We start from the raw sequence: 22,749 nt of genomic DNA, 5'->3' as shown, positions 1-22,749 counted from the left end.
CATAAGAAATCAGCCTGAAATTCAGTTCACGAACTATCGGCTCAAGTTGCCCTACTGCTACTTAAACATAATTTCGCACATTGTAGGGAATAAACAGTGTCAAAAAAGTTGTAAAGAGACCTGCACATGACAAACACAACACATTATGAAGGTAAGGAATTTGAGAATCAAATAAAGGAAGATTCTTTGGTCAGTAGGAAATTAACATGACTTGGACAGGTATAACCTCTCCTAGCAAAAGTTTTTCCACATCATTACTAACAAAATCGCCATCATCAGCTGCGTCGTTGTCTTCTTCTTCCGCCATTTGCATCCTACTATCGAGTCGGTATGGATGTCGGACAGCTCCACTTTTCTTCCTTCTCTATTTCGTTCTCTATTTCCTTCTATAATATCAAAGGTCTTCATCTATTTCTCTTACTTGATATTCCATCTTTCTCGATCCTCTTCATGTGTCCTAATGTCTTATTCTTGCTCTCTATACACAACCTTGTGTGTATGTGTCCCTGACAGTCTTATTGTTTATCTTTTCTCTCCTACAATTATGGATGAGGAATAAATTTGCAACAAATTCGGAATAAGGTTTAAATTTACACTTATCTTGAAAATGCTGTACAAATTAGTGTGTTGAAACTTTCGGTTTCCCATATTTTAGTCTGGTCAAAACAGTATTGACAACTCAGCTCCAGTCTCTTACTCTAAGATTTCCTCTAACATAGGCGCCGACTCCATGGGGCTTGGGGGTCTCGAACCCCCCCCCCCCAATGTTAAAGATGTGGAGCAGAGCCCCCAAATAATTCTGCTTTAGAGGATCTATTGTATTATTTTGCTTCTCTTATAAAGTTTACTCTGAATTGTGCCACATGAACTTAACTTTAAATACACATTTGAAATGTTCTAGACCATCAATTTGGGGGGCTGAGACCGCTAAACCATCAACTTTGGGGGAGCTATGACCAGAGACAGCAAAACATATGACTTATTACTATATACTAAGCATGTAATTATGAGTATTGTTAAAATTTTTACTAAAAAGAGTTTCAAAAAACGATGTGCATGAACTAGGGTAGTGGATGGGATTTTTGGGCTACAAATGGCTCTAACATGACATTCAGAACGAGATCATTGATATATTAGGCAGATCTGTTTTGCCCTCCGTGGTAGCAGATAATAAAAGTCGGGAATATTTTGCTATTATGGTTGACGAAACTTATGACATGTCCATCCGTGGACAATTAATATTCTGCATTTGAAACTGTGAATAAAAATTTTGATATTTTTGAGGAATTCATGGGCTTTTATGAGATTCCGAACACTGAGGCCAAAACTTAAAAAAGGGAGAGAGTGAGTCATTCATTAATTTATTTCAGTGCTCAGAGCCCCCCACCCCCAAATAATTTTGAAAAGTCGGCGCCCTTGCTCTAATATACAGTGCAGTATAATGGGGAGAGTGCAGCATTATTTTCCTCTTTTAGCACCACCTGTAATTTTCACAATGGACTTAAAGAAGACTGCGAAATGGCTAAGAATAATTAGATGAAGCTATACTTCTGGGACACGACGGGACGATCGTTCAGAAAAGATATTAAATTATCTTTTCTCGTCTCTCTATATCGAGGCAAATGTCTGCAAATTTCACGGTTTGTTCGTTAACAAGGAGCAGTAGACCGCAAAATACACTCTCGTTAATTTCACCAGAACGAATATCACTGTTGTTAATTTTCTTCAAACGTTCAAATGGCGTATCTACGTGCCACTTTCTGCCATCACGTTTCTCAAGCTTAAAACACGTAGACTGCTAACTGCATCACGTTGTTCCAGTTTATTATTATTATTATTATGGAAATCGCACTACTAACAATATTGCAGCGAGCTTTTCCAAATTAAAATTGTGCATACTCGAGTTTATCAGTGAAACGTGATTTGTAATTTGACATGGTTTTGTATAGTGGCACATTCTTTTGGACGTCATCAGCTATTTGGACTGATGAGCATAGAGGCTTCTGCTCAACACTATAAATTGTCTCATAATGTTAATATTTTCTCTGCAGTATGAAGTTAATAACAATACAAGAAATAATAAATCCAATGTTGCTAACAGACTAAATTAGATAAAACAAGCCCACAAAGAATATCTATTGAGACTGCAGCGGGATGAAAATTAGTATTTTTTGTTTACTATTATATCATCATTATTATATGTAACATACGAATAAGAGAAAAATGCAGGCTCTCCTAGATTTCTATACGGTACACCTCCTGTGCGAAGGGAGAAGGTCAAGAAACCTCTTACTACGATTGATTATTTCACTTTCATTTTTATAATGATCTATTGTTGTATACTACTTCACGTGTAGATTCAAATTGCAATTTCCTTACTCTGCTATAAAATAACGTTGATATTATTCATGTTGTATGTAACTTATACTATATATTTTACGAACTTATAGTTTTATAATTAAATGAAACATTCATGAAATGAACACTGTAGTAACGCGATAAATTGCGCATTATTTCATTATTCATGTTTGTATTTGTATGTCGGTAACGCGTCTGACTACCATGCTAAAGGTCCCGGGTTCGATCCCCGGCCGGTTCAAATCCGGGAACTTTTCTAACGGTGGAAGCGGCCCCGGCGCCTACTCAGCGTCGAATAACATGGGTACCTGGGGGAAACCCTGGGGGGTAAAGGCGGTCAGGGGCGTGATGCTGATCACATCACCCCCACTCACGACCGGATCAAGAAAGTGTCGGGCGTTACCCCCACACCCCCTATACGCCTTCATGGCGTGGTGCTATGCACAGGGGAACACTTTTACTTTACACTTTTATTGTGTATTGTCCATTATTGTATTGTTATTCCGTATCGCAGTTTTAACATTGCGATACGATTCTGTTGTATCTTATCCTCTCTCTCTCTCTCTCTTTCTCTGACATGGTTTGCTTGCAAGAACGGCCAAAAAGCCAAAACACGACTTTTCAATAAAGACAATTATTATTATTCAATGGTATACGTTACAGTGCTAGAAACAGATATCCTACACAATGTATCTATAAAATGGAGGAAACAATTACATGTTTTTGTACTTCCCATCTATATTTTGTAACGACTTTTAACTCCACGAGTGTACATTTCAGATATTTTAATTTATGAATTAATTCAACCTAAAATTATCATCGCCATTATGCATACAATACAATTCGATGTTTATGCATCAGGTGCACAAGAGTAATAAAATTGCATATTCTTTTGCAGGAAGAAGACTACTGTGTACAATTTTGTCTCCAGTCCACAAAATCCCATCACATGGAAGTCGTATACAAAGCACTGCGAAATGACAGGGCACTCAAACCCTCCGATGAAGGCCATCTGGTATTATTGTCTAATCCTCTGCAGCGACAAGAAGATTCACAACTTGCTCACACTGCTTCTTCACACGTTGCCTGCTCTTCTTATAGATTTCGTTGCACTGTTGGCTGGAAAGAAAAGAAGGTTAATTACTTCAATTGCTATTCTAGAGTTATACAGGGAGGTTATTTCAGTCGTTCACCGTCAGACCGTCGGCCGTCGAGCGCCTCCTTCATGCAACAGTTCCCGGCAAATTGACTTATAGGAAGTCCGTAACAGAAACCGCTTGCTTTGTAATGTTTCCACTTTTCACAATTACAGTTACAATTACAATTGAAATAAGCACGTACCTTGTCGCAAGGATGCTGGAAAAGGTGTCCTCCCAAATACAAATATTTCTGGCACCTTATTTCTGACATCTAATCCTAGATTAGACATCGCTACTTTATCCTCAGTTGTCGCGACAGCGCCGGCAGCTTATCGGGGGTCGGGGGAGTTGTCAGCCGCGAGAAGGCGCTTCATACTGAACAAACGCGACACCTGTCGCCAGTGATGCCAACCGTAGGGACATGTCCCTACGCATAGGGACTTTCACTATATTTCGCCCGCGTAGGGACAGATTTTACCAAATAAGGGAAAACGTAGGGACTTTTTTCAATCTTGGAAAACAACATTTTATTGTGCAAAGCTTACTCGCCAGTCAGTTGCACTTTCTTCGTGCTCGGTTTGGAATGAATGGATTAGTTTATCTGGATACTTTAGCGAGGAGGAGAAAAAAGAACTAACCAACAAATCTCCATCAGAATTTTGAAACATGTTATCGGTTACCAAGAACTTTCAAGGCAAGTTATTTTTTGAAAACATTTTCACTCTCGCGAAAATAGTGCTAACATTGCCACATTCTAACGCGGAAACGGAAAGAATATTTTCAATGTTAAGTGATACAAAAACAAATAAAAAGATAAATAAAATGGGACCAGAATTGTTTAAGACTGAAGGAAATACAGCATCACCAACCAACATCACTCTCTTGGCAGCAGCAGCATGTATGACTTCAAATAACATAATCAACAGTAAACGACTCAACGTTATTCATTAGGGGTGTGCGGGATCCCGAAAAGTCAGGACCGGGATCGGGAAAAAAAATTCCCGTCCCGATACCGACTTCGGGAAATGACTTCCCGACTTTTCGGGATCCCAAACAGTCGGGAAATAGCTACCGAATGGTCACTTTAAGAAGTCGTTAATTTTCGACGTTTTCTGCATTGTAAGTTTCTGTAACTTATCGGAAATTGTAAGTTTTTATTCTAGAAATGCCAAAACAATCACTTTAAGTGAAAAGCAAATTTTTTCGTCCCGACCCAAAAAATTCTGTCCCGCACACTCTTATTATTCATTAAGGCAAGAATTTACAATACCGGACCATTCTGTAATTTCTATGCTACGTCTTATACTCACGAAATAATTAGTCGTGATGATTTATCTCAAGTTAACATGTTGGGGTGAGGTAAAAAAAATTGGGTCATTAACGTGTATAAGTTGTAAAATAAGCTTTTTCATTCTCGCAATGATTCTCAGTATACAAGTATGGTAGCCATATTTGTTGATATGAACAATTGACGACGTTCGCAATTAGTTACGATGTCTACAGCGTTGCCACACTGTTGATTTCATACTTGGAGAGCATGGATCGTGTAAGAATGGCGGAAGAGAACAGTAAAAATGTTGTTAATGTTGTACAGATTGTTAGGTGGAGTGTGCAGGAGGATGGCCGTGGGCTAATTAATAAACTTATGGATTTCGGTATATTGCCGAAAGAAGGTGCTTACATGTGACAGCGACAATCACGATGTAGAAGAACATGTGGAGTGTGGACTGATTTGATTACAGGTAAGTTTGGTAATAGTGCATCGATCGTAAAAGTTCAGAATACGAAAATGGCATCTTCGATGATGAACGTTTGCCGTTAAAGTGCTACGAAAATAAGATTTTTTTTATCGGTTCGTAATCACAATTAACCCAAAACTATTCACGTATAGCCCCACTGACCATTCTCGGTAAGTTTAGGTTAAGTTAGGTTAGGCAAGGCAAACATAGTTAAAAATTTGGGGTCGAAAAACCATGCACAGGTAGCCCCACAAACGTTTGACGAATAGCCCCACGAACCATTCAGGTAAGGTTAGGTTAGGATAGGATAGGCAAACATAGTTAAAATTTGGGGTCGTAGTAATATCAGGAATGTATATTTAGTTTTTAAGTATTGGAAACACAAAATCTTCCAGTAAACAATGAGCAATCGTGCCGATCGCGGACCACTCAATTTCACTTATTTTGCAATTTCTACACGTGACCCCCAAATTTTAACTTCAAATTCGTGATTAGGAGGCCTCAATTAGTGAGTATGCGAAATATTACAAAAATCAGGGAGGGGTCCTGTATTGTAAATTCGCTCCTTCATTAATTGTGGAAGCACCGAGCAGAAAGATTTGGTAAGTAAATGTGTATATTTTATCTTCTGTTTTGCATGCTCATGAGGTGGTTTTTTTTTAGTCGCTTTACTTGGCGTAGGGACATTTGGTCAGTTGTAGGGACATTGCCGAAAAATGGTTAGCAACACTGTCGGCTACCAGACGTAGTGAGTGTACCGTACCCTCATGCACACTTCTGTTTGCGTTTATCAGTACGCGTGTTTTTTATACTGTTTTATTCATTTATTCAGTGCTAGTGCTTTATTGTGTGTTAATTGTTATTCATTCATTAGTTATGCCGCTAAACAAATATAGTCTTGAACAAAGAGTTTTTATGTACGATAATTACGTGAAAACGAATTCTTGCAGAAAAGTGGTCAGGCAATTACGAGAGACAGGATCTCTTGAACCTAAGAAACGTGTTGTATTGCTGTTGAAACATCTCTTATAACACAGGAGGTTAGTGATCATCATTATTATTACTTTTAAATATCATTTTACGCTTTCGGTTTGCTTTATTTGCCGGGATGCTCTCTTCCATTTCTGTCAAACTGAGGATAAAATAGCGATGTCTAATCCAAGATTAGATGTCAGAAATAAGGTGCCAGGAATATTTGTATTTGGGAATACACCTTTTCCAGCATCCTTGCGACAAGGTACGTGCTTATTTCAATTGTAATTGTAACTGTAATTGTGAAAAGTGGAAACATTACAAAGCAAGCGGTTTCTGTTACGGACTTCCTGTAAGTCAATTTGCCGGGAACTGTTGCATGAAGGAGGCGCTCAGCGGCCGACGGTCTGACGGTGAACGACTGAAATAACCTCCCTGTAGTAGTTTGTTTTATGGTGTATTAGAAAACTGTTACTTCCGCTTCGATAAATTCGCATAATAATGCGGGCCTTTTTATTGAAACCTGCTGCCTCACAGTAATAATATAATACATATATACGTAAAAGTTATTGAATGAAGTTAATATTATTCTATAAAACATGATGCTCTATGTGTTAATTTTTAAAATATTGTCGAATGTATACTACATGTATGGAATGGATTTTGTATTGTATGTTGTACTAATAAGCAGATGACATTGATGAGAGGAATAATTGTGGTTTAGAATTTACAAGTTCAAATTCCTTCAATATGGAACTTGTCGCATTTTATAGCTCAATGCAATTACAAATTAAACTAACAAAAGTGTTGTTAACTTCAACGTTTCATCTTCATCAAGTTAAATGGTGAAACCTCTGTAAATAAAACCATTAGGGTGATGAAATATTCGTGACAATGAATAAAATATTCAAATAATATGGAATTTAAGACCTCAATTTAAAATAATTGTATAGTTTGTACAGATAAAATACACAAACAAATCTTACGCAGAAACTGAATGATTGATTGATTGATGTGGTTTATTTTACTTAACTTTTCTGCCACTTTTGACTAATAGCGAAGAAGTGAAGAAACTTAATGAGTTTCTGTGTTTGTGGGAAGAATTGATGATTGTGGATGGTTGCACTGATCTAATTATGTTGACCAGAACACATAATGAATGGAACAGGTACATAATAATTCTGAGATTGGAACATAGGCGACAAAGCATAGAATGGCAAACTCATACATAATCCTTTGCAGTATTTATGAGTATATGTGGGATCTGTGTGATAACATGCCGCATGTTGTGTATTATTGTAACCATTGAAGAATTTAACTTGAATCTGAATTAACTTTCCCATATTTTCAGAATGCTTAAACTGTACAGCAAAATCGACACCTTCGCTGATTTGGCGTCGTACTTTGCGACTCGTCAGTGGAATTTCTCCAACAAAAATATTACTCAGCTGGTGGACAAAATGTCAGCTGAAGATAGGAAGATCTTCAGATTCGACGTGAAAGAGCTGTCGTGGCCGAACTACATGAAGTCCTACATGCTTGGGCTGAGGTTTTATCTTCTCAAGGAAGATCCTTCCAACATCCCAGCAGCCAGAAGAAAAAACACGCTGTAAGTATTTACTTTTCTCAAAACATTCTGTTACAGTTCATGTTGATTGGGTATCTATATCAGCAAATGTCATTCTATAACGTTGACTTGAGTTTTAAGTCCACTTTATGGTCAGATAGGCCAATTGGTACTGAACCTTCAATTAAAAGTGGATATCGAATTTCGGCGACGACGTTACCCCCACACCATCGGGAGGGGGCCTCATTCTGTAAACGAATGTCTTGTGTAGGTAAATGTGTACATGCATGAGTTTTTGTTTTAAGTCTACTTTATGCACAAATAGTTTAATCGGGAGTTGACCTACAGTTTAACTTGATCGATTTATTTATTTCATTTATTTTACTTCGCTTTTCTTTAACTTTTGGTTAATCACGAGGGTGAGGAATGATTTAATGAAATTTATGAAGGTACACTTATAGAACAACCATGCACAGGCCTGGATTCGAACCCGAGAACCCTGTAACCCTGTGCTAAACCTACAGTTTAAGGTGCGATCCGAACCATTATGTTCCTCCACCTAGTATCAAGCCCGGGACCCCTTGATTACAAGGCGATGTGTACATTCATGGATTTGTTTAAAGTTAATGAACAGTTATATATAAACAGTTATTTCAGAACCTTAGATATACAATTTATCAGTTTAACGGTTTTCGAGATACGCGTATAACAAGTCATGGTGATTGTTGAAGAGAGTATTGTTGTCTTCTACAGGAAATATAATTTGTAAAATAAATTAGACAATTGTAAACATAGCAGAAGATCCTGGTCTCGAATCTGCTATATCTGTATTGTCATCCATTGCATCTACTCCGATCGTTTCAGTTGGCTCGAGGGAGTAAATGTCGACTAAAATGACCATGTAGAAAAAGGCAACTATCTCGACACAGAAATGTCTGTTTCTTGATTCACATAACCGTTAAGTTTGTCTACTGCAACGGCAGCAAACACCCAATGAGTCAATATTTAACGAATGAGGAAGTCAGAGTCAATCAGCAGTTCAGTCCACTCATTGAGCTGTTGGAAGCAACTTGAAGAACGGAATTTCCCAAGGGTTATCAATGAAGGTCGTCCAACTATATAACAAGGGCCAATGAACTAGAATCTTAGGTGCCCTGATGGTTTGTTGAGAAAGATAATAATGATCCCAGTCTTTTACCGGCTCTCGTAGACACTGATTATTTCGATTTTTTTTTTCAAAGTTAATCGTTTTCTTTTTAAAATAAGGAATTGCAACAATTGGGTACAACTGGAGCTCGATAAGTGCGTAAATATGCCTGGCAGCCACCAAATCAAATGTTGCTTTCTTGGGCTGCTGTTCCACGTGAATCACTAAATATGAATCAATTGAGATCAGATATGATAATTTCAAATAAGTAAATCAAAATTACACGTTTACCCGCGCCGTTAATGCGCCAAAAAGTGCATCGTGTTTCTTTTTATGCATTTCGAGTGCTATGTGTGCGCGACAATAGATATCCCATTATTGCAAGAATGTTACCTCTGAATTTCGTGAATTTTCCATTGTCTTCTCTCATCCTGTCCGTTTCTTGGAAGTATTATATCGACCGTTTCTTGGAAGTATTATATCGACCGTTTCTTGGAAGTATTATATTGACCGCGTAGTACAGTTTTCAAGGCTCGTGTCCTTTATTGAATGTCCGTTGTTTTAGTTTGAGTTTATGTTTTAAGTCCACTTTATGCTCAGAAAGGTTAATCGTGACTGGACCTACAGTTTAGAATGGGATCCGAATCACTATGTGCCTCCACCGGGTACCGAACCCGGGACCCCTTGATTACAAGGCGACGACGAATGTCCGTTGTTATGAAGCAATTTTTTCATCCTTGTACGGTCATGGACACTTCTGGGTTGTAACGATTCCATTGAAAGTTAATGGAATTGTTATAACCCAGAAGTGTCCGTGACTGTACCATCCTTATATGGTATATATATACCATTTATCGTATATTGGCCGTTAAATAGCTGATGACGGTTGCAATTACAAGAATTTCGCAGCATTTTGTACTAGAATGTTAAGTGCAAATCTTTTATCGACCATTTTAACATACAAATTGAACAAGTGGGAATTAAATAAAATGTTTACTAGTAGTGGCACTATGAACACGTAAGAAGTTCGGACATTGTTTTTGTAGCATAAAATTTAATGACCGTAGGTTACGAAACGTGGAAAATACTCGAATCAACATCTTGATATCGCTGAAGGATGGTGGCATTTTATGTTAGTAAATATCATGCGAAAGTACGTTTTGGGAGTTAAATTTACTAAACAATTGTCATGCAATGGCTTCATTATTAAGGAGCGTTAAATTTAACGTGCCACTGCAATCTGTCACAGCAATAATATACGTCTACAGTAATTGACGTGACGAATGTATGATTCGTGACTTTGTGAAAACAACTTGAAACGTTCTTACAAAGAGACAGCCAAGGCACATATTGGAGGAAGATTATGAATGTTGACCGAAAGCAGGGAAGGCGTCAAAGATGGGCAGAGATGGCTGCTCATGGTCCTATGTCCATCGATTTCACACCTCAATACAATTTTTTTTAAAAAAATCTCCGAACGCTTGTAGAATCAAAGGTTTAGAAAGTTAAATAAACCACGATTTCATAATTTGGTTGTGCTCACTGCAGTGTGTTCAGAAATAAAAGATTTTTGCATTTCGATCATATTTTGTGTAATACTAACAATCTTAAATACAACGTTATTAAAGAAGAATGGCACAAAAGTAAGGTTAATTTATTTTTAAGTGAAAAGAGATGTTTCTGGTGGGAAACAAGAAAGGAAGGTTGTAAATTTATAGCCTGTGGTTGTAGTTGACGTAAAATCCGCTAGAGGCGCTATTTGTTGTTGATAGCTAAAATGGCAACAACAAAGGTTGAGCAAGCATACTTGGCCTCCACGATCTCCAGATCTTACTCCATGCGACTTCTTTTTATGGGGGTTTGTGAAAGACACTGTGTACGTTCCTCCATTACCACAGGACCTGGATAATTTAAAGCAGCGCATCTCTCATACAGTAGAGCTGATAACCGAGGATATGTTGGAATGCGTCTGGCAAGAAATGGATTATCATTTTGACATATGCGGTGTTACCCAGGGTACTCATATCCAACATTTGTAATTGCCCAGGTAAATTTACAACCTTCCTTTCTTCTTTCCCACCAGAATTGCTTTTGTATCTCTTTTCACTTAAAAATAAATTAACTTTACTTTTGTACAGTACCATTCTTTTTGAATAACCCTGTATTTTCGACACTAACTAACTCACTCTCTACCCTTCTTAAACCCGAAGGTTCATGGATGCAGCAACACAGGCCTTCCATCTGTCCCTGTCCTGAGCAAGATCTATATACTCTTTTCCATTTTCCATCCCTGCCGATTTCCTTTAGGTCCATCTCAAAGTTGTCCCTCCATCTTCGTTTTGGCCTTCCTACAGGTCTCTTACCATCAGGTTTCCCAACAACAATCCTGTGAACTCCTCTTTCCTCTCCCATTCGTGCCACATGGCCTGCCCACCTAAGTTTTCTTGATTTAATCATATCTAATAATATCTGGACATGAATACAAATTATGTAATCTTCTCCACTCACCTGTCTCCTCACCCCTTTTAGGTCCAAATATTTTCCTAAGGGTCTTATTTTCAAATACTCTCAATTTATGTTTTTCTTTCAATGTAAGGGACCAAGTTTCACACCCATATAATACTACAGGCAATATTACTGTTTTGTATATTTTAACTTTTAGTTTCTTAGATATTAAACGAGAAGACAAAAGTTTATGAAGAGAAAAGTAACATGCATTTCGTGAATTAAGCCTACTTTTTATATTCTCTTTAATATAATTTTCATTTGTTAATATTACTCCTAAGTATTTGAATTTGGAAACTGTTTCAAACGATTTGTTATCAATAATTAGATTTTGATTATTACCTAACACTTGGTTTCGGCCTGTAAGCATATATTTAGTTTTCTCTTTGTTAACTTCCAAACCTATCTCTTTAGCAGTTTTTAAAAATATTTTAGCATTATTCTTAATTGTAGTTATATCATCCCCTAATAAGTCTACATCATCTGCATATGCTAACAACTGAGTCACACCATTTAATTTTAGTCCTTCTTTAGTTTCTTTTACCTTCCTGGCAGCAAATTCTAAGGCAAAATTAAAGAGCAATGGATATAATGCATCTTCATGTTTTAACCCATCATGAATTGTAAAGTTATCAGACACATTAATACCCACACGAATTTTACTTTCTGTTTCACTGGTGCATACTTTTATCATATTAACAAGCTTCTTAGGTATTCCAAACTCTACTAATATATTATATAATTTATCTCTTTTGACCGAATCATATGCATTTTTAAAATCAATGCATAGGTGATGGACATTTTGATTATATTCCCACTTTTTCTCAAGTGTCTGTCTGATGTGAAAAATTTGATCTGTAGTTGATCTGTTACGTTTAAATCCACATTGATAATCACCTATAATTTCATTAGCATATGGGGTTAGTCTTGTTAAGAGAATGTTAGATAATATTTTATATGTTGTTGAGAGTAGAGAAATTCCACGGTAATTATTGCAGTTCATTTTATCACCTTTTTTAAACACAGGAACAATTATGGATTCTTTCCACTGTTGAGGGATTTCTTCTTTATTCCATATTAAACGAATTAATTTATGAATTTAACATATTAACGAATTTCCACCATATTTAATCAACTCAGCTTTTTTTAGACACAAGATTTCATATATTATTTGTGGAATTTAGTTGTGAAATGTGTTCTATTAAAATAGCACATGAGTTTCAACTTCTCTGCCTCGCGTAGCGAATAAAAGCAAAGCCCTTACTTCCACTGGCGTACACAGAGGAGAGCTGAAGGGACTGAAGGAGCTACAGACCCTCCAAAATTGTGAGAAAACTAATATTTTCAAATAAAAGTAGTGAAGAACTTTGGAAAAACTAGAGTGTTAAATGCAAATTCAACTTAAAATGACCCAGGATTGCCATTTTTGAGAAAGGAAAGTTTTTATTTCACGAATCACAAAATATCTTATTGTGTATGCCGTTCTCTTAGAAAGCAGCTATGCAGTGTCTATCCATCTTCACAATTACAGCCTCTCCCGAAAAAAATCTTGCGTACGCCAGTACGTGAGACTGAAAAAACAGACAGTTGTGGTGTTTCCTATATTGACTTTTTCTTAACGGTGTTTAGTTTAGTATTATCTTTTATTTTAAATATAGCCTAAATCCATTTCAAATCATTCTTTTCAACTTTCTATTAATTCTTACACCTTAGAGATCGATAAATAATAAAATATTTTACTATGTTTCTTCAGGTTGCATTGTCTGCATAGAGCCTTGCAAGTTGGATGTCTTTTCCTTCTGTATGGACTCGTATCGAGAGTAGTAAGTGTACTGATATAGTGACTAATGTATGTCGCCAATGACATATTGTAAAAGAACAGGTCTCGTATTTTGTTCACACACACGTGTACAAAGAGAACAACAAAGTCAGCAATTCCTGAATAGCTGTCTGCATTCCTCATGTTTCAAATGGGTGTCATAGAACCATCAGATAGCATCGTATTAAGTAAAACTGTGATTGAGTGAATGTTTGGTGTATTGAAACTACAATTTTACTACGAAATTATGATGTAGAAGCAAGTGCCATTTCAATCATCAATTGCAGCTTTAAAAAGTCATTCATTACTAATTTGTAGAAAGACGAAGTGAGATATATTACCATTGATAAATCTAACTCTGTTATAAAAACTTTTTACACACAGTTTTTTACTTTTTAGGTCTAGAGTGCAATATTGATAACTGATAATGAATTGACAACAAATATCTATCATTAATTTCCTATTACATAGAGATCTCAAATTATAAATCTATTAAAGATGTATCAAAGTATCAAACATATATTCTTTCATGTTTTTCTTACAACAATTGACGTCTTTCAAGTTAAACATTATCACTATAAATCATGTTAATTATCTTTTTCTTAACATTATTTTTCACTGCTCATTACTGTGCCCTAGAATGTATTGGGAAATGGTATTGTTCATATGAAAATTGTATAGTGCAAAACTACAGATCCTATGTGTACCTATTTCACCTAAGAAGTAGTTCTACTGAATAATGGTGAGTAGTAGTGAGAGTGTATGAATTTAAGTGCTTGGGGTTTTAGTTAAGTGCAACATCTTAGCAGATGTAGAATTTACATATTGTATTTTGTAGATAGGAATTTCGTTGAGTTAATCTGGTGGGCAGCACCGACACTGTTGTAAACGAAAAAAAAAACAGTTTACTTTGTAAATCGTACTATGGGTTAAAGTGAGTGTTTCTTAATAATGAAAACTTCCGCTGGTAAGACACTAGAAACATTAAAGTACTTAATTCCGGTGAAACGAGCCAAAAATTTGGACGATCTTCTAGCAAAAGTTTTCCGAACAAACATCATTTTATGTGCATTTGTTATTCACTTCATGGTGACATTGTACTAATTTACCCCCTCAGTAATCGTTAAGGGATAAGAAAGTACGAAAATAAGTAATAATTTATAACATTATTGCCGTTAAATAATGTCATAAACGACGGTGATAAGTTACTTCATTGTATAGGAAAATATATGATTTATATTGTTATCTTTACATTTTATATTCCATTAATAAAACGAGATATTTACAAATACGTGGCTTCCCACGTAAAAATCAATCTCACTTGTGTTTGATGTAATTTATTTTATTTATAGTCAATAGTAGATATGTAAAACTGTGGTACTAAGTGTACTGTAATTTGAATATTGCAGTGTGCCAGACAGAAAACGCTGAAGCTGCATAAAATTCGTCGAGTGGTATATATGATTATGAATGTTTAGTTGTTATGTGTGAATTATTGAAAAAAATATAATTTCATAATTATTTGTATTATATGTTGTATTTTCAGTTGTAAATAAATAATATAAATGAATATTAAGCAATTGATTTTATTGTAAATATAACACTTATTCGTATGTACAGTGGGATCCATGAGTATTACCGTGCAAATTGTCCATCACCATGTTCGTGCACTTTATTTGACCCAATAAGAGCTTCAAGAATTAAAAGATAACTCAAAACAAGCCGTTGGCAACTTCTGCACCAGCATACATAAAAATCCATGGTTTAGAAACACATAGGATTTAAGAGAAAAATTAATCAAAATAGTCATGAACACTTTGCAGGGTAATACTCATGGATCCCACTGTACAATAACATGCCACGTGAGCATTCCCCATTGTCCTTCTTACCTCGAAAAAATGGGCAATAGGCTTTCATAAAATTACTAAATATGATATTGTGTACACATCTTGATTGAAATAAGCGTCAAATTAAAAAGAACTCATGCAGGATCACAGCCTTACTGTAAACAAATCTTCATGATTTCACATAAAGTTAATTTCTGTTGATATATCACTCATTTTTCTTCTAAAAGCATTTGTACACAATGCAATGTTGAGAAAATCGAAGGCATACTTGCTCTTCTATAGTGTGTCCACACTCCTCTGCTTGACGTCATTCCATAGGCGGAGTTCTGGAGGGGCCAGGAAGGGCCTGGCCCCCCCAAACTTAAAAAATACTAAAAAATAACATGATTAAGTTCAGTTACTACATTTTTGTTATGAAGTCATACCGCAAATCTTGACGTTTGGCATGATGGCATGTGCGATAATTGCGCCTCAATAGTGGGTAGTTCTTACAAGTGGGATTGGAAACACTGGCTCTGATGCAACACTAAACTCACTAGCTTCCTCCCCTATTTCTCCTAAAATGGACTCCTCCGAATTCCTAGCCAGACTGTCAGTGCAGTCTGCAGTTACTACTGTAGGCTACTGTGTGCTTGTTTTCCATTCGTGTTTTTTTTCTGATGTATAGTTCTTTAGCAGAGCTGTTTTGTCGTTAATGATTTTTTTTCGTTTATCGTCTGTAAGTGGTAGGCCTCCTGTCTACAATCCAGGTAACAATGAGTAAAAAGCAGAATACTAAGACTGACATTCGTTCTTTTTTCCTGAAACAACGTGACAGAGAAGAAAAAGCTAAATCTATTGGACGTAACTTAGATAAAGAAAGGCCTGCTTTCAGCTAAAATCATTGGATTTCATTGTATGTTTATGAGTATTTTCTGAATATCTCCCCCTCATAAATGTTTTATCCCAGTCCCTTCAGAAAGCTGATGCCTCAATAGCTCAAAGTTCCAGTGTGGCCAACGGAGTGATTAAGGAGCTTGAGTCCCAGCGAAACGAAAACACTTGGAACAGAAAATGGAATGGAATAAAGGGTGTTGACAAAGAATTTGGTCTAAGAAAGAAGTACAAATCCAAAACGGCCTAGACTGATATCAAACAAATTAGATGCTTATCTGGTTTGTTCTTCAGTTGACCAGAGAACCAGAGAAGAGACATCTGCTGAAACACTTTCTACATTTCAAAGTGAAGAAAACTGGAAGAAAAAATACAAGTGTGATTTTTTTTTTATCCATTGCTGGATATTTTGATTGGCGAAATGAAAAGAAGATTTAGTGGTGAAACTTTGGAAGTTGCTGAAGCTAGTGAAAGATTTATTCGTCTGGATGAAGAAGGAGCTGCACGTTTCATTGAGATTTACTCCATTCCTGGTATTGACACAACAATGTTAAAGGCAGAAATGACCATTTTAAGAAATGTAATGGAAAGTTCAGGTTTAAGTTTGATAAGTGCGTCTTTGAAGAAGGTTGTTCCAAAGATAGTGGACACAGTTTTGAGCAAACATATAGAAACTTACAAAAATTTTAGCATTCTTCTGAAAATTGCTCTTACCCTACCATCAAATAGTGCCACTTGTGAAGACATTTTCTGCTATGAGGCGAATCCACGAGTGGTTGCGTTGCACAATTTAATGATCTCATACTCTGAATCAGTGGCGTATGCTGGTTCTAACGAGTGGGTAATCTCCGACCTTTTGATCCTCAAACTCCAAAAGTTTCCGTGCAATTTATGTCAAGCTCCATATTGGAATTAGGAATATTGTGTCGGAATGTTTGTCTTATTGCTACGATCACAATCAATTAATTCTCGTTATTGCAGTTTAATATACGTGAAGAATTTCAAATAATAAAACAAGACAGAATTATAAAGCTATAAAAAAACAGCCTGTGAAATATAAAATGAAAGACGTGCACTAGTGAAATAAAAAACCGCAATATTAATTTAAGTGCAAAATTCAACTTACTCCAGGACCCGATTACTTGTGCCGTACCACATTCAAAGCACGCTGTTTGTCCAGTTCACGTCAATACGTGTCTGTGCGAAAGATTGCAGCTTAACAAAGGAAGTTATGTGACTTTTGGATTTTTCATGTTTGGCACAAGCGTTGCAAAGATTACAGTATCAGCCACGCGTCCATACATTCTTTTCAGCCCCGAAAAGTAAGCACGGCCAACAAAAAAGCAAAGCTTATTAACGCTTATACCTCCTGTCAACCATGGTGTTTTGTCATAATTTGCTTGCGAAAATGCCTCACATATTCCCGATTTTTGTCTTTGTGTGTAGAAATAAGTTCAAGCGATGACACTGGCCTACCTGTATTAACAATTTGCAACTTCTCCTGAAAAGATCTTGTTCCAAAAGGTTTCACCAGCAAATCTTGTATCACATCCATTACCCTTTAACACAGCACTATCACGACAAACACTAACACCTAAATAAATAATAAACACGAAGCCAACGACTACACGCATTCAGTTTCACGCGCCAAACTTCTGTTGTTGTGATCCTGGCTCAGAATGAAATTCCCTATGAATGATAAAAAAAAAATCCTTTCCGAGCTCGAAATGACAGGTTTTTTAAAAGTTCGAATCATTGCAGGTCAGAGCCAGAATTTTATTTCGGGATGGGGATCATCCCTTATTAGCAGCCGCCACATAAAGTTGAAACAGTGGGGTTAGAAGTCCTGAAGATGATTCTCAGATTATTACAACGTATTATGCAAAGTGTTTAATCCTGCTAATGAAGTAAAATTAATTACCACTATACACTTTTTAAATTAGATATTTGTAGGATTTCGGGGAGGGGGGTTTCAGCCCCCCCGAGTCCTCCACCTGGTTACGTGCCTGATGTTTTTTTTCGTTTTATGTTTAATTCGTTCATCTTCATCACTATTAATCTAAAGAGGCGGAATATAGCAACTTAAATTAACTAATATATATATATAATTTATTTTTGATATCTTCCCTTTAAAAAATATTCAGTTCCGTGAAAGAAGTATTCTCGCTGCTTTTGAAGATTAGAGAGGAGAAACAATCACTATTTTTGTAAATACAAAGATGGGGGGAGTCGGCAAATAGGTGCTTTAATTGCTTAAGCTTTGAATTTTAATTCAGTTTGCTTCATCTTCAATATTTAAGCTTTTCCCTTTTGATAAATTTATGTTCAAGTAACAGAAATCAGCAAGACAGAAGCAAATGTAAAGTGAAAATTAGCGTAGAATTGGTTTGCCCATGTTATTCAGTTTTCCTGTTCTTCGCACTCTACCGGGTATGTTTTCCCTAGTTCAGCGGAGGGAACGGTAAGGCTCTCAAGGTTGAGAGTGCGACCGGTGGACTCTCACAAGAAGGAGCTTACCCTGGGCACGGAATCACCGCGCCTGAGAAGCAGTGTTTCCTCCCCCTCTTTCCTTTCTCCTCCCTCCTCGCCAAGGGTTGTAAGGAAAGCGGGAGGAATGACGTCAGGGTGAGATTCCCTGAAGTCATTCCACCGGCTGGAGAAAGGTTCCCGGACATTCGGCGGCAAACGGTTGGAAGCATTCGCACGCTGGAAGCAAGGAAATGTATGCATGGAAATTGGTTTGGAAGAATATTGCGAAGAAATGTGTGTATATATATATATATATATATATATATATATATATATATTAAAAAAAAAGAAATACAGCCGGGTCATGTGCGATTACCTAGATGACCCAGAGTATACGCCGCTGCTCTGAATCAGATGTTGTTTAAAAAATTTACTTAGATGATTTGATTGATGTGTACAGTTTGAAGAAAGAAAAACGTAAAATGACTTTGTGTTGAGTCAACAGTTACTGTTGAGGCATCAAAAGAACTTTTCAATTTAATTTTTCTAAAATTTGTGAAGCTTACTATTGTACCGTAACTTTTTTAAAAATACGAGTATTGTATCAATAAAATATTAATGAAATGCAAAATGCAATAATCGGACTGTTTTGTTCCTTTTAAAACTTTGTTTACTTAAGCATGAAAATTTAACATTTTCAAATTAAAAGGCCTAAAACTCAGTGTTTTTTTTAATTTCCGGGGGAAGGCCTCCGGATCCCTTATAAACTAGTGGATATTCAATAACCCTCGGGTACATCATATGCTTCTCACAGAGTCTGGCGCCCCCCAAACCAAAAGCTCAAATTCCACCCATGCGTCATTCTCGTCGACCAATGACTGTTCATAATCTCAACTCACTTACATATATGTGTGTCTTAGATAATCTTCAAAAATTGATTGATTGATTGATTGATTTGCTTTATTTTACTTCGCTTTTGTTCCACTTTTGGCTATTTTTCGAAGATGGAGATGAGTGATGATATGATGAAATTGATGAATGGACACTCACAAACATCCATGCCCAGGCCAGGATTCAAACACGAGACCCCTGGCGTCGTAGTAGAGTATATATGAATTTTGTGTGTAGAATTTATATCAAAAGTGTATCTGTAATTAAAATGTATGCTGGGCTTAAACAGCCAGATGTAAGCTGTAAGTCTAATAAAATTTGTTGATGATGATGATGATCACACCTGTTCACTCGTCAGATTTGCACCCTTACAGACTGGTCGAAAACTGTCCGGTGGCAGTTTAGGGAATAAATTTCGAAAGGCAGGACTAGACATAGAATTGATCGAACAGTGTGGTAAAAATAGAGTCCGTGTGACTTTTCCAAATGCAAAAGCTGCAAATGCTTTCACACAAAACGAAATGTATCATAAAGATTTACAGGTTCGAGCTAGAATTCCTCAAGCTCTTGTACAGCGAGACGGTCTTATTTTCGGAGTTGGCCTAGATATCAGTGTACAAGACATTATGGATGGAGTGCAATCGGCGATCCCAGTCATCAGCGCGAGGCGTATGCAGAAGAAAGTATGGAATAATACGGGTTCTTTCGATCTGAGAGACACAAAATTAATATGCCTAACCTTTCAGGGTAATGTATTACCAGAAAGAATACTAGCAAACAGTGAAATTTTCGAGGTCCGACCTAGAACGAGGTCTGTCTTACAATGTCAAAACTGTTTCCGTTATGCGCATCAAACTAAGAACTGCCGTTCAAAAGCAATCTGCATCAACTGTGGAAAAGAAAAACATGGAGATTCCTGCACAGAAGTTCCTATTTGTGTCATATGTCGAGGTAATCATAGAGCTACATCCCCAGATTGCCCTCAACGACAAATAGAACAGCAAATACAGACGCGGATGGCGGAGGAAAACTTATCTTATTTTGAAGCTAAGGCAAAAATATTGGGGACATATAAACCACCTCTAACCAGAAGAGACATTTTGGCACCTCCATTAACTGCTAAACAATTTCCACCGCTCCCCTCTCACGCTGAGGTCATCCAATGTACAATGGCAAGTCCATTAATATCTGTGACAACTAGAGAGTCAATAAATCCTAAAATAGTTACATCCTCGCAACCCTCAATGCGAAAACAGAAAAATCACACGAGTGTGAGCAAAGATGGGCTGCACTCACGTAGAAGTAATATATGGACACGAGAAACTCCAAAACCACCTAAAGAGCTATTTTATGAATCTTCATCACTTGACAGTTTATCCGAAGACGAGGAGAATACGCCATCACCCCCAATTGGACGAAATGCGCAACCCCAGTCTGGATCCAATCACATTGAGCAACATCCACATGAGCATAGATCATCAAATAGACAGATCATTTCAAATCCTCCAGCGGAAAATCTTCAGGCACTGTATAAATCGTTAATGCAAACTTTGCCAGAGCTGTGGTCGGCACTAATAAATATATCAGAACTTAGAAGACAACAACCACTACTCAAACATATTCATGAGCTAACAGGGAATCTCTTGACTGTTTTACAAAACTTAATTTCATAAATCCAGGAATCAAAGGGGAAAAAAATAATAGTATATTGTAGGGAATGGAATTTTTAATTCAGTGGAATATAAATAGTTTTTCCGCACGTAAAATCGAATTAAATAAACTAATTGAGGAATCCCATCCTTTAATTCTCTGTTTACAAGAGACTAAAGGAAAGCAATACGAGAATTACAATCTAAAATATTATAATACTATAGGTCCGCCATTTCAACACAATGAAAGAGGTGTGAGCATACACATTCATGAGAGTGTGGCCAACCAAACTCTTTTTTTATACCCAAAAATTAATATAGTAAACAGATATCATGTAGAAATCATAGCAGTGCGCATAAAAATACAAAACTTTTATTTCAGTATTATTAATTTTTACATACCTTCGAATTCGTTATCTCAAAAAATACAACTACAAGATTTTCAAGGTATTCTGGACAATATTCCAGGCCCTTATATTTGTGTAGGAGATTTTAACGGGCATCATCCAATGTGGGGCGGTTCACGATCAGATCATTTAGGCCAGATTTTAGTGGACTGGATAGAACATAATAATTTTATCATACTTAATGATGGTTCCATAACACATATTCCTCGATCCGGAAATAATCCTTCTGTGATAGATCTAACCATAGTGTCTGATGAAATTTTCCCCCAACTTACCTGGTTTGTGGATGAGGATATGCGTGGAAGTGATCACTTACCCATACATGTTCAAGGAAGATTTATGTATAATGTACAGATCCCGCGAAATACACCTCTCCTTAGACGATGGAAAACTAACCTTATTGATTGGTCATTGTATTCCACAACAATTGACTCCTTGATATTATCAGAAAATTTACGATCTAATACTGATATCTCGTATTCTCAATTTATACAACTAATTACAAAAACTCTGGATATCGTAGGTGTACGTTCAAAAGGGCAAGATACACATAGATTCCCACAATTATATTGGTGGACACCAGAATGCGAGACTGCTAAACAGAACCGTAAACGTGATGAGAAAACATTTGCTAGCAGACCCACAATTACCCACAAAATTGCCTGGAAGAGAAGTCAGGCTCTTGCTAAAAAAGCTTTCAAAAAAGCCAAAAAAATAGCCTGGATAAATTATTGTAACTCTTTAGGAAATGCTGAACCTATAAAACTCGTCTGGAAAAAATTTAATTCTTTAAGACACCCGAAACTAAGCAGGAAACAGACAATTGATGTAACCTGGCAAAATGAATTTCTCTCCATGATTGCGCCTCCTTCAGTAAATATAGAATATCAACCTCCTCTGGTTCCACAACAAATTTTTACAAGAGAGTTTCCAGCTGTGACTGTCATAGAATTACATAATATACTACATAGAGTTAAAAATTCAGCACCAGGAATGGATGGAATTCCATACCAAGCTATAAAGAGCTTACCTAAAAGGGGATTTGATATTTTAGTCGCTATATACAATAAAACATATACCGGGGGTAGTATACCTTCAGAATGGAAAACACATGTAGTAATTCCTATATTAAAGTCGAATAAACCACCATCAAATGCCCGTTCCTACAGACCAATAGTTCTAATTTCAGTATTGGAAAAATTATTCGAACGCACGCTACAAAAACGTCTTATGTGGAATTTAGAAAAACAACGATTCTTTCCCCCTACGCAAATTGGTTTCAGATTACAACATAGTAGTCAAGATGCCATTGCAATTCTCAACGCTGTAATTCAAAATAACATTGTTATGAATTCCTATTGTTATAG

At 36.6% G+C, this 22,749-nt stretch overlaps 1 protein-coding gene across 3 annotated transcripts in view; it reads left to right on the top strand.

The window, feature by feature from the left end:
* The window catches only part of LOC145986676 (putative fatty acyl-CoA reductase CG5065), a 131,904-nt gene extending 117,098 nt beyond the window's left edge, over positions 1 to 14,806 (top strand). For all 3 annotated transcript variants that reach the window (XM_083120972.1, XM_083120973.1, XM_083120974.1), the window contains exons 7-9: positions 3,257 to 3,493; positions 7,560 to 7,817; positions 13,181 to 14,806. In XM_083120972.1, coding sequence (XP_082977098.1) covers positions 3,257 to 3,493; positions 7,560 to 7,817; positions 13,181 to 13,268 — 583 coding nt within the window. In that variant the 3' untranslated portion in view covers positions 13,269 to 14,806. The remainder of the gene's footprint in view (positions 1 to 3,256; positions 3,494 to 7,559; positions 7,818 to 13,180) is intronic.
* The last annotated feature ends 7,943 nt before the right edge of the window (positions 14,807 to 22,749 follow it).

Source organism: Lepisma saccharinum, chromosome 4 (assembly GCF_977018435.1).
Source record: "Lepisma saccharinum chromosome 4, izLepSacc3.1, whole genome shotgun sequence".
Taxonomy (NCBI): domain Eukaryota; kingdom Metazoa; phylum Arthropoda; class Insecta; order Zygentoma; family Lepismatidae; genus Lepisma; species Lepisma saccharinum.
This window is presented reverse-complemented; position numbering and strand designations above follow the sequence as displayed.